At 29.9% G+C, this 17,726-nt stretch overlaps 1 protein-coding gene across 1 annotated transcript in view; it reads right to left on the minus strand.

The window, feature by feature from the left end:
- Window positions 1-17,726, minus strand: part of LOC135133721 (protein lin-28 homolog) — a 28,036-nt gene continuing 10,310 nt past the window's right edge. Inside the window, exons 3-4 of the mRNA XM_064062209.1 lie at window positions 7,387-7,559; window positions 1-743 (exon numbers count right to left, since the gene is read on the minus strand). Coding sequence (XP_063918279.1) covers window positions 512-743; window positions 7,387-7,559 — 405 coding nt within the window. The 3' untranslated portion in view covers window positions 1-511. The remainder of the gene's footprint in view (window positions 744-7,386; window positions 7,560-17,726) is intronic.

Genomic DNA, 17,726 nt, shown 5'->3' on the forward strand with positions numbered 1-17,726 from the left:
CATCCCGGATCTTTCTAATTAAATTTAAATCCTTTTCACAGCACGATATGTAAATTCGATAGTTTCAGTGTAACTAGTAAACTCCTGATTATTGCATTGCACTGGCTTAAATATTCACACAATTTGTAAAATATTTGCACCATTTCACAAATTCTGTACCGATTCTGTAATGACTATCTCCTGAATTTGATATCGTCGTATTTGGGCTTCGGCGTCTCAACTGAGCAGCCTCCTCGAGAGTGCTCGGTTGAGAGTCACGTTTTCAACAGTAACTTCCAAGTCCTAGTGAAATCAGTCTTCTCGTTTGGTAGGAAGGAAATTACTGATGAAAGGTCAATGGCAGATCACAGTACACAAGAAATTCTTTATTGGTTCTACATTCTCTGCATATGAGTCTTTATCAACAACTAAAATTAGCTAGGTTTGTGTCTCGCGGGTTCTTGTGTGCTGGCATCTATGGAAACGTACTACTCTAATGAACACAAGTCGGGCGTTTCCTCTAATTCGATGATTATTCAGGTTTGGCAACGTCTTCCGAGGTGGCAGCAGCTGACGCCGCTCCGGTTCCGTTTCCGTTATGATCGGATTTTTTCTGCTCGCCGGATTTCTGTGGACGTTCTACTCGGGTGGGACAGTCTGCTATGAGGTGGTCTTCGCTTTTGCAGTTGTGGCACCTTTTCGGCTGGGGCCCCATTGTACACTTGGCAGCGATGTGGTTCGCGAACTCGCCGCAATTATAACATCTGCGCAAACAGGCGAGCGTTTATCGATATGCTTACGCAAAATTTAGGCATGCAGTGTGTTTGTCCAAAGGCCGTGGACACAGAAAAAAACAACTAACTACACACTGGATAAATGATGAACAAAATTTGGCCAACTTTTTTTTAAGTATACGTTGTTTAGTTTGCAATAGATACATAGTACTATTTCAATTTAGTTATTAAAATTTGTAAGCCAGTGTTTCCTGAAAATAATGTTAAAACAACAGTTCAAATTTCGAAAAATTAGCATGCAAAATGTCAAATTTTAAGACATCACAAGTATAGCGTTGTATTTTTTAAATCTTGGAATTAGGATCGGATTTTAAGATAAAAAAAATCTGAACTTTTGTTAATTCAGTTAATGTCTACCCAAAAATCTTTATGTCTAATCCTTTTCCTAAATAAATTAGACAAAAATAACGTAACGTCATAAGATTTCGGTGGAAAGTTATTCTAGGATTGACTAGAAAATTTTATTTTCTTTGATTCCTCTCGAATAATAACATTTGCAATTATTTTTTTAAACTAAATTAAAAACAAAGAAGCTAAATGAAAAAGAAAACATATGGAAGTAAATAATGTATTAATTTTTTTGTAGTTTACAGTGTAAGAAAAATTTTATATTCAGAGATGATGATAGGAATGAAAATTTGAGAAATCGGATCATTCAGGGTAATAATTTTTGAAAAATTCAGCAGTCATTGAGGAGAAAGTTGAATGCATGTATTCCAAGGCTGGTGGTAGTCATTCCAGCAGTTTTTAAACCGTCTTAATACATATTTTTTTTTCGAAAAGCTTTTATCGCCCTATATCTTCGAAACAAACATCTTTCCGAAATTGATTCAAAGACAAATAATATTAAAATAATCTAAGAAATAGCCCCATATTTAGTGAGCACCCCGTATACATACATTATCATACCACAGTTTAAAAGCGGTTATGAAAACAGTGTGTTTCGTTATACTAGAGATTTGCTATCAACTTTCAGACATCTTTTACATCATTTAAAATTATGACCATTAGAATTATTGTTCAGTAAAAGAATTACATGGACACCATATTCCTCCTGTTTGACCGAACTTATTCCTTTTGAATTTTACTTTAGCTCAAAATTAAAAATGAGTTTAAAATTTAATGTGATTAACAAAAATTCACGTTTTCTTGGGTTTAGAGATGAATAACGTCCAACACGTATCTAAGAGATATTCCATTAATATACCGGGTGTTTCAGTTTTCCTGTTTCACTATAACGTTTCAGTGATTTAAAAAGATAAAAGCTTGAATTTCTGAACGATTTAAAAGCGTTAAATGCAGATTTTTTTATTTTTTCAATAGCGTGTGTACTTGATATGTAACTCATTTGGTTTAACATAAAAACAGTACAAAATCAGCATAGTTTTCATGTTAGATGTATTGATTTTGGTTTTTCGGAAATTACTTTTTTAAAAATTGAGTGCGTTATGTTTTTAGTAAGATTAAATAGAATACTTTTATTTTTTCAGTGATATGAATTTTGACAAAATGCTGTACTTGCTTGCACCGTTGTAATATTTCAGTTACGTGGAAAAATAAAATTTTGAAGCTTGGCTTCGTCAGTTGACGCAATAAAGTACAAAATTACATTGATACCATTATTTTTACATGTTCTTAAATGTTTCAAACGTTATATTTTTTTCTTTTCAATGATATTAACATTTCACAAGGGTTTTAAATCGCTGATACATATACAGGGTGTTATTGAAAGGTGCGTACAACAAAATTGACAGTTCTTCGCGAAGTCTAAGAAGTCTGAAAAACTTATTTTGTGTTATCAAAATTGTAAGAGGAAAATTAACCCTTATCCAATCTTTTTAGACGCTACTGAGAGATAAATTAGGTAAAATTAATTTATTTTTAGTAAATCCTAGCAACTGTAACAATAAAACTTTTGTCAAGACTATTAAATGGTGCTATAGAAATGAGATATGATCTTTTTATCAGAGGCGTACAACGAATTTGGACAAAAATTTAATAATTTTTATCTCTAAGTGGGGGACACTTTTACCTGAACTTTTTTTAACTTTTAGCACCCATACTTCGAGACCAATTGCCGATTTTATTTTGTACGTACCTTTGAATAACACCCTGTATACAACATTTAAAGCTAAGCACGTAGTCCTCTATGTCTCATTATCATCAATTTTTAGAAATAGAAAAAAAGTTAAAGGAGCATACAAAAACCCAATTTTTTTTATTTTAAGTATCCTCTGTATCTTTACATATTCTATTCCCTTTATAACCATTGCTTATTTTTAATTTTCCAATGCGGCGTTGCCATGTTTTCGCGATTTCCTCAAAATTTGTTTTCAGTATAAACGTTCACAAAGGAAATCAAAATAATGTAATTTTTAAAGTCGCTGTTGCAAAATAGAGTGTTTATAAAAAATTCTAACGTTACAATTTTCAAATTCGATATTTCATTTTTTTCAAATAGAACACTCTGTATTTTATTACTGCATATTCTGTTGAGTAAAAAATTGCAAAAATTGTCGACTTTAAACATTGAAAATACTTACTAAAAAGAAAAAGAACAAAAAAAAACAGTAATAGATGGTGTTTTATTTGAAAAAACTGAAATATTGGTATTTGAAGCTTCTTTTTAATAAACATCCGGTACATTAAGACTCAATTTTATTTATACCACAACTAAAGGGCGTACCGTATTTATCTATCCACAAAATATTGTAACACAGATTTTAAAAATAACCCTATTGCGATTTTTCGTGAACCATTCCATTGCTAATAAAAGTCAAGAAAATTGGAATAACCTGTTCAAAGTAATTTTAGTGTAGGTTCCTACAACTTTTTTTCTGTTGTTAATAATTAAAGAAATATTGAGCAGCACACACTTAGTGACTGACCTGTAGGTACTGTCAACGATATAGTCTTTTATAGATTTATTTGTGTTACTTTTCGATTTGGATAACTAAAAATCATATTTTCATAAAAGTAGATTTTTTATTCTTTAAGACGATAACCATAGCAACGCTTATACAGGGTGATTCAAAAATGACGCACTAACTTTATGACGCCTTGGTAAGGGCTGTTTATTCAGCAAGAAAACATAATTTAAAAAACTTTCATTAGGTATTCAAAATAATTTTGGATTTGTCCATGGTTTTCTTGATTTGATAATCCCACAAAAAAACTCAAAAATTGTTCAGAATTAATTTGCAACAATGGCTAATTTTTAACGTCAAATTGACGTAAGGAATTTTTTATCATTTTTCTCGAAATTAGGATTGTGAACTTTATAATGTACCATTGGATTATTGCACATTTTTAAATCACCCTGTATTTTTAATTGTATTGTGTGTAAATAGAATTTTATTAATTTTTTTATTGAAATAAATAAATTCATAATTTTCTGTTTTTCTTTTCTTCGGAAATTACAACGACTTCTTCTTTTCAAATGGTATAAATGCGTTAAAAACGGTATTTTTTATTTTTTTAATAGCGTAGTATGTGTACCTATTTGATATATAACTCATTTGGTTTAACATAACATTAGTACATCCATTATAGTTTTCATATTAGGTGTATCGATTTCGGTTTTTCGAAATTTACTTTTTCAAAAATTAGGTTTTTTAGGTAAATTAAATAGAGTATGTACTTTTATTTTTTCAGTGATATTAATTTTGACAATATGCGATACTTGCTTGCTCTATTGTTACATCCCAATTATTTGGAAAAATAAAATTTTGAAACTTGGCATCGTCAATTGACTCAATAAAATACAGAATTACATTGATACCAAAATTTCCAAAAATGAAATATCTGTTTTACATGTTATTAAGTGTTTCAACAGTATATTTTTTGATATAACGTCTCATAAGGGTGTTAAATCACTAATAAATATACAACATTTAAAAATCATCCACTATTCCCTTTATAATAAAAAAGTTGATGTCATTTGCAGAAAACCCACAACATACATATAGAAAATGAGTCACTAAGCGCAAGGTTGTCGATATCTCATTAATTTTCCTTCAGTAGCATAAAAAACACAACTTTTTTTTAAGCAGAACACCTTTATATTTTTACATGTTCTCTAAACCTGTTCCCTTTATAACTATTTATTTTTTAATTTCCGATGCGACGTTGCCATGTTATCCCAATTTCTTTAAATTTAAACATTAAAATTTTCAAATGTCGATATTTCAGTTTTATTTGAAAAAACTAAAACATTGACATTTGAAGCTTGTAATAGTTTATTTTTTTAATAAACACCCGGTACATTGAGACTCAGTTTTATTTATACCACGACTAAAAGGCGTAAAATGTTATAACACCGATTTTAAAAACAATTATTTTGTGAACAGTTCCATTGCTAAAAAAACTGAAGAAAATTGGAAGAACGGGGCATCAGAATTTCGAAAAAAAGACTATGGTTATACAGGATGTTTTATATATAAAAAAACAATTTTGTATTTGTCCACGGTTTTCTTGATTTGATAATGTCACAAAAAACTTAAAAATTGTTCAGAATTAATTTGCAACAGTGGCTAATTTTTCACGTCAAATTGACGTAAGGATTTTTTTATGATTTTTCTCGAAATAAGGCTTTTGAACTTAATAATGTACCGTTGAATTAGTGCGCCATTTTTAAATCACCCTGTATTTTTAATTGTATTGTGGCTAAATGAGATTTTATTATTTTTTTTACTGAAATAAATAAATTCATAACTTTCTCTATTATAAATGTTATAGAAAAATAGTAATCAAACATTACCAGAAGGAACAAAAATATGAACTAAACGTCGCATTATTAATTAATGGGATAATTGAAGCGTTATTTTGTTGTAAAGTATAGCAAGATAACCTCATTTTAAGATCACATAACTCCACCAAAATACGAAAAGGAATTTTTTTAAATATTTATTTTTCTCCTACTTAATGATAATCATTTCGGACATCCTGTATATTTCAAACTTGTCTTTTTAAATAATTAAAATATTAACGTAAAACTGGGAAACGGAGTACCCGGTAAATAAAAGGTGGCAGAAGTTATTTCAAAACATTAATTATTATTATTATTATTTTTCAGTATTGATTAAAATGCTCTCTCAAACTTATTCTTTCTGAAAAGATATAACTAATTGTCTGTCCATATTTTTGTAGATTTGTATTTTTTATATGGACTAATAAATTTAACATTTAACATAGATACAACACAATATAAATATATTTTTGCACTTTTAATAATCTTCACTTTTTTCAAAAGTTAGCAAATAATCTGGATCATAGAAAAATTATTAAATCTGGTTATAATCTCGTAATTAAAACATCAATGGTCATACTTCACAAAAATTATAAATATGGGTATAATTTGGCCACCACTGGTGATTTATTTTGTGAAGAAATATTTTGATTATATTTTTCACTCGGAAAAACATTAATTCGTTTTCAGAAATTAGTTGCACTGGTTCACTATTCATAGTATGCGGTATAATAAAAATATAACACACTGAATGAAATAATGTTATTCGATGAGATTTATTTCTTACTTCTAAAATATATATAATGAAAAAGCCGATTTCAGATTTTATATCAAAAAATAAGATTTGTTTAACTTAAAAAATCTTTATTTTTTAAAACTTTATACTTAATTACAAAAAATAGTGAAACTATACTGTCTTTTGCAATAATTTAAAAGTAGTTTAATTTTGCGCTCACAGGAAAAATCTTCATTTCCATTATACAGTGGGTTTCACTAAAATTTTACACTGAATTTGCATTTCAGTTGCATCTTTATAATTTTGCAAAACAAATACTTTAATTAGTTCTTCAAATACAATGTTTTGTCATAATTCTCAAATGAAATACCAGATATTATACATATAACTATCTAGAATTTATTGCCAAGTTAGCTTTGTTTTAATTTATGTACTTAGTAGTTTTTACGTCAAATGTCAATAGCGGATGTTTTACTTTGCACAGATACGTCTAACTTTCCGTTTAAATAATAATTTTTGGATGTATAAGAAGTCCATTTTTAATTTTGGAAAATTAATGCTAGATTTACCAGCTTAATCACCCAATGTAAATAAGTTATAACCTCCCTTAATATCATATTTTTTAATTATATATTTTTTCTCTGTAGTAAGGTGTAAAAATACCTGTTGGGAATAAAATATTAAGTACTATTAGTTGATCTACAACCTCAATTAAAACCATTATTTCACTTTATTTTGTATAGGTATGTAGAAAGTAGTATTTGAACTTCATCATTAAAAATAAACCTTTTTACTGAGGTTTCAGAGGTTTTGTAAGCGTGTTCAAAAATATACATCACCTTAAACATAACGAAAAAAACAACCACGAGTTCTCGGGCTTAGGACTTCCACGATCTTAAACAACGCAATCTCCAAAAAAAGTTGGCCAAATTTCCAAACTTGTGAAATTTTGTGCTTAATTCCCTGGACTTGCAACCGATTCTACATCCCGTCCACGGCCAATTGCAGAACTCCTGTCTATTTTCCACCTCTTTCCACATCGGCGTCTGGATATTTTAGGAAGCGCCTTCCTTTTAATAGAGCCGGCCGACGTGGAACACTTTAAAATAAACACCTGTATGCGTTTTTACCTAATTTTTCTAAATCGCTTTTTGGAAGCGGGTCTGCGATGCGATCCTCTGCAGTCCGTGCTCTGCGGGCCGCTCACTTTGGTGGCTTCCAGGCCTTTGTCGGACACTTGACACTCGAATTCCACTTCTTCATCGTCTCCCAAAGAGCGGAAACCGCTCATTTGAATAACGCTCTGGAAAAACCAACTCTTAGAATGCTATTTTCCGCACAAGAGAATGTCAATCATTTCTTAAATCGATCGATGGAATGCAGATACAATTCAAAAAAAGCTAATAACTCCTTACAACAATAACTGTTAACGTGAGACAATGACCTACTCCGGGTATCGATATGAGCGGTGGTGGGCAAAGGCAATAATTTGTATTCTGTGAGAAGAATGTTCTAATCCGGGCTTTGCTGACACGCGCTGCTTTATTTCGAAAAACGCGGGGATTGATTCAAAATGCTCGATAGGTGAAAAATAAACAACACTAATGTTGTTGATTCGAAGTTTTTTTTGGGTTTTGGGCGAAAACTGATAATGTGTGAGCTCACTAAGTTTATAACAATAAATCTGGGACCTAGGCTGCGGGGTGCAGATTTTATATTACTGTTTTATGAGTGATAAAAAAGAAAGCTTTTGTTCTCATAGGGTCTACGCTCTGTGGACGCTCTGTGGACTAATAAATTTGGTAAAAAATCGATAATCACATTTGAACTCGGCTTGAAAAATTAAACACTGACAATTGAGCTGGAAATTTGTTCTCACGCAAAACTTGGATACATTTTCTCAGAGGCTTGAATTTTGAACCGAATGATTAGTGTATCAAAATTAACAAAAACGTTTAAAAATCACTTAAAAGGAAAAATTCTTGTCTTTAAATATGGATTACGCTCTGCTTGACTCTTGAGATTTGTAACATTGTAAGTGAGGTTCATATTGAAATAATAATAATAATAGATTTAACTTGATAGAACAATCAATGAATTAAGTAAAATAGATGTTTTCTATTCATGTACATTATATGATAAGTGATACTGATTTATTAAGAGGAAAATTGACGATTCTAAAATTCTATTAATCTTATGATATAAATTATTAAATTACAACACAATTTATTAGTAGACATTTATTACATCGTGTAAATACCAAAAAATTTGAAAGCCGCATTCAAGAACAAGAAATACGGTGCGATTTTTTAAATTTCTGCTCTAGTTGCTTATGACACTCACGGCATCAGTTTCATTTTTACTGCTGACGTAAGCGTCAAGGGTAACTAGAGCAGAAATTTTAAAACTCACCCGATAGAAGAACATGACAATGAAATTATTTTTTTCACAGCAAATTTAAAAAATGTAAGATTCTATTGAATTTCAAAAATGTTCGTTTTTAATGAATATGAACAAAAAAAAGGCATACACTTCTATGACCAATTAGGACCAATAAATTATAAATAAAGGTATCTCAGGTTTCTTGGTTTTACAAACCAACAGCTATAATTAACAATGTTTTTGGTGATTTTTTAAATTTCTGTTCTAGTTACTCATGACACTTACGTCATCAGTTTCACATGTACTGCTGACATAAGCGTCATGACTAACTAGGGCAGAAATTTAAAAAATCACCTGTTGTTGTGGTATTAATTAAATATATATAGTCTATTATACAGAGTGTTTATAAAAAATCTAAAATTATTTTTGTTCTCTTTCTTTCGATATGTTAGTGTGTCTCTTAAAAAAGGGAAAAAGTGCAGAAACTATTAACTTTAGATACAGAAAATACTTAACAAAATAAAAGAGTATAAAAAACAGAGTTAGATGCAAAAATAAAATATACATAGGGTGTCTTATTTGAAGAAACTTAGTTTTGTTTGTCTCTCCACAAAATATTGTAACACATATTATAAAAAAGCCTTTTCCATTTTTTTTGCAAAACTTTGCATTGATAAAAATTTCATCATCAGAATTTCAAAAACACACTAAGATTTCAACACAAGTTGTGTTGTACCTCAAAACAGAACACTCTGTATAATTCAGAATAATTTTAGTTAATATTACTTAAAGAACAACTTTGTTTTTTATTTTTAATAAATGAATTAGAGATATGTTTAAAAAAAAATAGAGTTGTAATTTTTGTATTTTTAATAAGTACATAACTTTATACAACGTATTTTTAAATTATGCACAAAGTAATTGTAGTTTTAGTTTTAGAGATAAAACAGTTTAATACGTTTTATTTCGGAACTAAATCAGAGAAAAAACAAATTTACTAAGGTTTTTTGCGATTTTTTAAAAATTATTTTTCAATTTATATTAAGAATTCGTGTTTACATTTGTTATCAACGGTTAAAAAAAATTAAAAAATGTCTTCACATTCTTGGTTCGACTCAATAATGCATAATAGGTGTCCAACTGGAAGTTATCAAGTTGGCGTTGTTTTTTTGATAGAAGAAAACGCAGAGAAAAACGCATGTGTTTTATTAATCCACATTGTGCTAAAAGTCAGGTTAAGTTCATCATTTCTCGTTATTAACTGTCATTCATTCAAATTTTGGGTTTATTGTGGACATACTTCACAATGTTTACGAAATATCAAGCCAACTTGATAACTTTTTCAGTTGAATACCCAATATAATATCCATAAGCTGGAATTAAAAAAAGATAACGTTGACGTTAAGTTAAAAGAACCAAGGTTTTCAAAATGAAAATTGGTCAAGATTTTCCAGAAGTTTAATGGAAATTCTGCTCCAGTTTGACTCCTATTTGTTTCAATTTTCCAATTTAATTTAAATGTGTGACTGAATTTAATCTGTTTTGAATTAAAATTTGCTGCAGTTCAAAAAACAGTTATTATTAGTATCGGAAGGTTTTTAAAATTTCTGTTCTAGTTGGCCATGACGTCAAGGCTTAGGAGTGTTTTCGAAGATTTTTTTTTAAGTATGGTACATTTTCTTGAAACATTTTGATTCACAATTTGCTTACAAAAAAATTCTTTAAATAAGCGTCAAAGTCATCAAGTTGGCGTCGCTTTTTTTTGATGGAAGAAAACGTGGCAAAAAAGGTAAAACCCATGCCTTTTTTGGCACGTTTTCTTGGTTCGACTCAATAATGCATAACAGGTGTCCAACTGGAAGTTATCAAGTTGGCGTCGTTTTTTTGATACAAGAAAACGCAGGGAAAAAGGCATGTGTTTTATTAATCCACATTGTATCAAAAGTGAGGTTAAGCTGTATCATGTCACGTTATCAGCTGACATCCATTAAATTTTTGGGTTTATTGTGGACATACTTTACATTGTTTACAAAAAATCAAGGCCAACTTGATCACTTTTTCAGTTGAATACCCAATATAATATCTAGAAGCTGGAGTTAAAAAAGATAACTTTGATGTTAAATTGAAAGAACCATAATTTGCTTCAAAATAAGAATTGGTCAAGGTTTTCCAGAAATTTGGTGGAAATTCGTATTCCAGTTTGACTCCTACTTACTTTAATTTTCTAATTTAATTTAATTGTGTGAGTGAATTTAATATTTTTTTACGTACACGGCCAACTGAGCAGAAATGTAACTTAGGAGTGTTTTCGAAGAACGCTTAAATGGACTCTAAATATGGATCACTTTGTTGAAATATTTTGATTCAAAATTTTATTATTCACAAAAAAAAAATCTTTAAATAAAGTTTTTTAAACAGATTTCGTCCATTCATTATTTACGTAAAACCTCTGTGTCAAAATTCGATTTTTATATAAATTAATAGATTAATTTAGATTTATTTTTATGATCATTAGCACCAAAAAAACAAAAGCAAGCACAAGTAAAAAAAACATTTTATCTATTTTATGTTTCATTAGTTAATAAACAAATAACATAATTAATTGATATTATGCCCAGAAAACAAACCACAATTATTTATTATAAATTTACCGTATGTTGTAATGTAATATAAAGATATAACAAATTTGTTTATAAAGAGGCTATTTATTCCTTTTAGATAAAGTTGTACAATCTTAATCTCACACAAAAAGTTTATTGAGCATTATTATTTTTGCAAACTAACTTTTCAAAAGCTAAACGGAGAGAAATAATAAGTTTATGAACACACTTTATATAAATAAGTCCTTTTTATTTAATTATAAATTCCTCATTAACTTTCATGAAATATAACATTTCGTTTTCGAACTCCCGAAAATTACTTACAAGAATCATAAAAATAATTCTTTGAGATTCCAATGTTTGAAAGTTCAGCTTTTGTTCGACTTGCTTAGAAAACTTGTAAAAAATTACGCCATGTTGGGTCAGTTCTGGATATTTAAACTCTTTTCCTGGAGTTGTAGCCATAAACCGAGAGAAATCACCGCTATTTTACAATCATTCAACAAAGGATCGTGCTCTGGCATCACAAAATATCTCGTTTCTACACAAAAATATAAGAAAGTTTATGCCTTGACCCTCATTACATGAAAGCTTGGTAAATACTTAAAAACGGACTTCACTACGTCACGAGTAAAAATAAACCAAACGGAGAAAGCTGCAGACCACTTAAGTTTTATCCTTTGTTCCAACTTCCAGCTTAACATAATTACACGTCCTTCTAAATTAGACTTCGAAAAAAGCACAAATGTCGAAATTTCGCCGTTTTTAATGGGATTTTAATTACGTCTTCGGTTTCAAGCGTCACCCGAACGGAAATGTAAAACTGAATCGATTAGAATTGTTTTGTGATTTTCATTCACAAGTCTTCGTGCGTCAGTCCGAAAAACAAAAAAATATAATTAGGAATCGATTAAGACAATGAATTCAGTGTCTCTGCGACGCAGAGGAATATCTCGTAGGCATCAGGAGCGGTCAAAGGGACTTTTTATTATTCATTATTCAAGACAGTATCAGATTTATTTTGAAAATAAATGATTACGTCCTGAATGAAATTCCCTTATGGGTCCGTGTCGTCCACTGGAAACTAGTTTGAAAAGCTGGTATTTATAAAAAATAGCTGCGTGTATTGAGCCAATCAGCATAATAGTTAGGTACTTAACGGGACATGAGAGGGCTTTGTGTGCTACCCTCAATGCGCTTTCCCGTTTTTTACCAACAGGTCCACCCAACAAGTATATTGCCGATTGTTATTATTATACCATATTTTATTGTGATCTGTACAACTTGTCAGGGCTGGAACTTGTTAGCTGTGATTTATTGTTATATAAACGCTGGTTTTTTAACCTCGTGTGAAATTTGCATGTTAAAAAACGCTCAAAGGGCGCATGTTTCGACCATTGTTCCTCCCTTAAGTGAAACCGATACATTTCTAATGGTGAATGCCATAACGAGTCTATTGGATGCGAAGGGTGAGTGAATGCGTAGTAAGAAATGTGTAATTAACTTAACTTCCTTTTTACAAAATAATTAGGGGAAAAATTTCGTTGTCAGGACGGGCTGCGGTTATTTCGTCCTGGGTAAAGTCTTAATACGTCTTTTGAACGTCTCTACTCACAATTGGGTCTATTGTTAGAGATACAAATGATGGAATTTCGCTTTGTTTTTGTAAGATGTGTCACAAAAAATTTAACCGTAAATAAACATCGCAAACAAAAAGTAAACCAAAATTTTTAATATTTCAGATACACTCTAAATTTGGATAATAGATTCCTCGTGCACGAAATGATCTCATGCAACTATCTAATATTAGAAGCACAGGTTAAAAATTAAAAACAGAGATTACAAGCAATGTATTATTGTAGGAGTTGTTTGTTTTTAATAGCACAAATATTTGTGTGCAATGTAGAAATTGGAAAGATTTTTTCAGCAGAATATTTAGTAAAATTTGAACTACTAGGTCCTCCCATGACTGTATTGAACAATTTTCAGCGTTCATTTCAAGGGTATTGTGTTGAACAACAAAAGTTTGCCCAAGAAAGGACTTCCCCAGATCTTTTTAAGTCGTCGTAGAAAAGTTACATACAAAATTCACAAAAAATTTTGAGCTGGAAATAAAAACAAAAATAAGAATACCACATCAGATGTATATTTTAATTTTTTTTTCGGGCACTGTTACGAGCTAGAAGTAAGGTGGTAAATCTGAATAAAGTGGAGCTTAAAGCTCTTTATTTAAAATCAGATCATGCATTTTTGAACCACTCGTCCACTTATACCAAAAGACAAAATTTAGATAAAATATATTATTATCAAAATATAACATTTCTTGCTAAAATTATTCACAATATACATTTAATAACTATTTGATTTCCTTGGGAACCTAATAAAAGTTATTGTAGCATATAGTGGACCCTTGAAATGAAAACAAATTATGTTGTCACCTAAAATGATTATTTTTGAACAATAAAAACATCATCCAACTCATATTTTTACAGTAAATTCTTGGTCATACTTATTATAAAATTATTATAATTTTTTTCAAAACTCAAAATTAATCCAAATTTATTTATTATCGACTAAGAACGCGTAAAAACGTTTACTTTGTAAGGTGGTATAGCCACATTGTAAATATTTTAATTAATTTTTGATCATTATAAAAAACAATTTTAAAACTAGCGCTTCAAGAGAAGAATTCAAAAAGTGTTTTCATCAGTTTTAATTTCCTTGTGTAATATTAAAAAAATCCATTGTCTGTTGTAAAATAAATTTTAATTTTGGAGCTTAAGCCTGAAAATCACAAGTTCATAACTCTTATCTTTGTCGTCTTTTATATTAATATTTAAATATAAAGCAAAAGTTATTAAAATTTAGTAGTCACGTTAAAAATTGTCTCCGATGTTTTACTATAATAAAAAAATCACTTATCTAACATTACAACAAATCACAAAATCAATCAAAATATTATTTCAAAGAAAAAAACTAAAATGTGTCAGAGCGACCTCTGAAATTGGCGCTTAAATTGGTAACACTGACTAATTACAACAAACAATTGGCGGTAAGCTCTCGAATGGTACATAAATTTCGAAATGGCAGTTTTAGACAGAAAAAAGTTTTTATTAATTTTTAAATTTTACAGAAATTATCTTAAACTATTAATTCTGAAGAAATTTATAGAAATGCGTTATACTAAAGTACTCAAAAATACACAAGTACCTATTTTACATTTTTAAATGAGCTAGTCAAAAACTCAATTCAAAATTTTATTTAACTGGTACATATCAAGAGTTAGTAAATTATTTTTTTAATATCATGTACAAAGTCTCTTATGTGAAAAGAATTGTTTGTTAATTTCTACGTACAGAAGTTATTTTTGGCTTCATTTCGTTCACTTTTCCAGAATCGCCAAAATTAAATATGACCATTTTTGGGAAATTTTAAAAATTCGAATTTAAAATCGAATAATTCGAAAATCTTCCACTATGAACAGAGCCTATCTCTTTGGAATCAGTTCATCGATAGCCGTATAACAGAATTTTTTGTGGATTTTTAGGCAACTTCGCCAAAAGCTCAAATTTTCAATATTTTCAATCTGTTCTCGACCACTTTCAGAAATTACAGATTTTTTTCTGCAGATTTCGACCTCCAAAACTTATTTTCTGCTTCAGTTCTACCATTTTTCTAGAAAGGCCAAAATGAAATATGACAATTTTTTTATTTTTTGTGGATTTTTAGGTAAATATGGAATTTTCGATCTTATTTCGACCACTTTTGAAAATTACCTAAACAGATTTTTTTAAAGATTTCGATGTTATTTTCGGCATCGTTTTTCAGATAATTCCTACCATTTTTCCACAATCGACCATGTGAATCGTGACAGTACCTCTTTCGAAACTCTTGTTCTGGACACGTTATATTTCTGGAATCACCACGTCGAGATCTATATTCAAAAATTTTTTCTGGATATTTAGATGGTTTTTCCAAAAGCTTAATTTTTAAGTAGCCTTTATTTATAAAATTTCTGACCTTTTTTGGACCACATTCCAAAATTACCTAAAGAGTCTTTTTTGTAGTCAATCTCTAGAGATTATTTTCGGCTTCAGTTCTTCGTCAGTTTTTACTATTTGTCCAGAATCAGCAAAATAAAGTATGATAAATTTTGAGATATACTTATTAAAAATTTAACTTTCTAACTGAATATTTCGAAAACCAATCATTATTTGGTACTTGTGTACGGGTCCTTTCTGTGCAAATATGATTTTCTTCATAATTTTTAACTCAATTTTTTCGGAATGGCGCTGAATATGCCATTAATCAAAATGTTAATATTATGGCAAAATTGTCGATAATCGGTTGGAATTTGTGCTGGACCATCAACGCACTATATTTTTCGAGTCAGCACGTCAAAATCTACATCCTAGAATTTTTTTGTGGATTTTTGGACTTTTCCAAAACCTCAGTTTTTGAATATGAAATTTTAGACCTTTTTTCGAGCATTTTCGAAAAATGCCCAAACAAACTTTTTTGTAGATTTCAACTTTCTGAAATTATTTTCGGCTTCACTTCTTCATCAGTTTCTATTATTTTTCTAGAATCGGCAAAATGAAGTATGAAAAATTCTGAGATATTTTAAAAATTTGACTTTGAAACCGAATATTTCGAAAACCATTGACTTTGTATTATTTGTTTCTTATGGACGGGTCCTTTGTGTATAAATACCATTTTTGTTCAAAATTTTTAACAACTTAATTTTTCCGGAATGCCGCTGAATAATGCCATTAATCAAAATGTCAAGATTGTCCCAAAATTCTCGATAATCCCAGATTTTTTGTGTGGATTTTTTGGACAGCTTTCCCAAAAGCTCAATTTTTCAATAGTCGAATATGAAATTTTCACCTTTTTTCGAGAAGGCAACTTTTTAAAAATTGAAATTTTTTAATCTTTAAATCTTCAAATTTCGCAAAAATTTTGGCATTTTCGAAACTTAACTCAACACATTTTCTTGTAGATGTCGAGCTCTAGAGCTCAATTCCAGCATCGGTTCTTTGATAATTGCAACCCTTTTTCCAGAATCGACCGTTGAAATATCGAAATTTTTTAATTTTCAAAAATTCACATTTTGTACCGATTTTTTCGAAAATGTTGCCTCGTGACCATCAACATGCGTCGAGATCTACGTCCCTGAATTTTTTTGGACAACTTTCCCAAAAGCTCAATTGTTCAATAGTCGAATATGAAATTTTCACCTTTTTTCGAGAACCCTGGAATATTACCTAAAGAGACTTTTTTGTAGATTTCAACCTCCAGAAATGATTTTCGGCTTCAGTTCATGGACAAGTCTTACGATTTTTCCAGAATCGGCAAAATGAAGTAAGGTAAATTTTGAGATACTTATTTTAAAAATTTGAACTTTAAAACCGAATATTTCGAAAATCGGTCGAAGTTTCTACTTTACATTATTTTGTTATTGTGGACGGGTCTTCCCTGTGCAAATATGATTTTCTTCCAAATTTTTAACAACCCAGTTTTTCCGGAATGTCAAGATTGTGGCAAAATTTTCGATAATCCCTTGGAATCTTGTGTGGGACCATCAGCACACTATGTTTTCGAATCAGCACGTTAAAGTATACATCCCAACATTTTTTTGGACAACTTTCCCAAAACCGCAATTTCTCAGTAGTCGGATATGAAAGTTTTGATCTTTTTTCGAGCATTTTCGAAAATTATTTAAAGAAACTTTTGTAGATTTCAACGTTCAGAAATTATTTTTGGCTTCAGTTCATCGACAATTCTTACTATTTTTCCAGTATCGGCAAAATGAAGTCCGGTAAATTTTGAGATATTTTAAAAATTTGATTTTGAAACCGAATATTTCGAAAACCAGTCGATGTATTGGCTTTGCATTATTTTGTGCTTTTGGACGGGTCTTTTCTGTGTAACTATAATTTTTTTTATAATTTTTAACAACTCAATTTTTCCGGAATCGGGCTGAATATTCCATTAACCAAAATGTCAAAATTATGGCAAAATTTTAAGTAATCGCTTGGAATTTTGTGCGGAACCATCAACACACTATGGTTTTTGAATCAGCGCGTCAAAATCTACATTCCATAATTTTTTTGTGGATTTTTGGACAAATTTTCCTAAAAGCTCAATTTTTCAATTTGAAGTTTTCGACTTTTTTTCGAAAATTACCTAAAAAACTTTTTCGTAGATTTTAACTTCGAGAAATTACTTTTCGAGAAAATACTTTTGGTTTCAGTTCCTCGACAGTTGGTACCATTTTTCCAGAATCGGCAAAATGAAGTCTAGTAAATTTTGAGTTATTTTAAAAATTTGATTTTCATACCGGATATTTCGAAAATCAGTCATTGTATTGACTTTGTATTATGTTGTTCTTATGGACGGATTCTCTCTGTGCAAATATGTTTTTTTTTTCATAACTTTTGATAACCAATTTTTTCCGAAATCGGGCTGAATATGTCATTATTCAA

Source organism: Zophobas morio, unplaced genomic scaffold (assembly GCF_036711695.1).
Source record: "Zophobas morio isolate AGI-343-1 ecotype UQ-CSIRO unplaced genomic scaffold, CSIRO_AGI_Zmor_V1 ptg000022l, whole genome shotgun sequence".
Lineage (NCBI taxonomy): Eukaryota > Metazoa > Arthropoda > Insecta > Coleoptera > Tenebrionidae > Zophobas > Zophobas morio.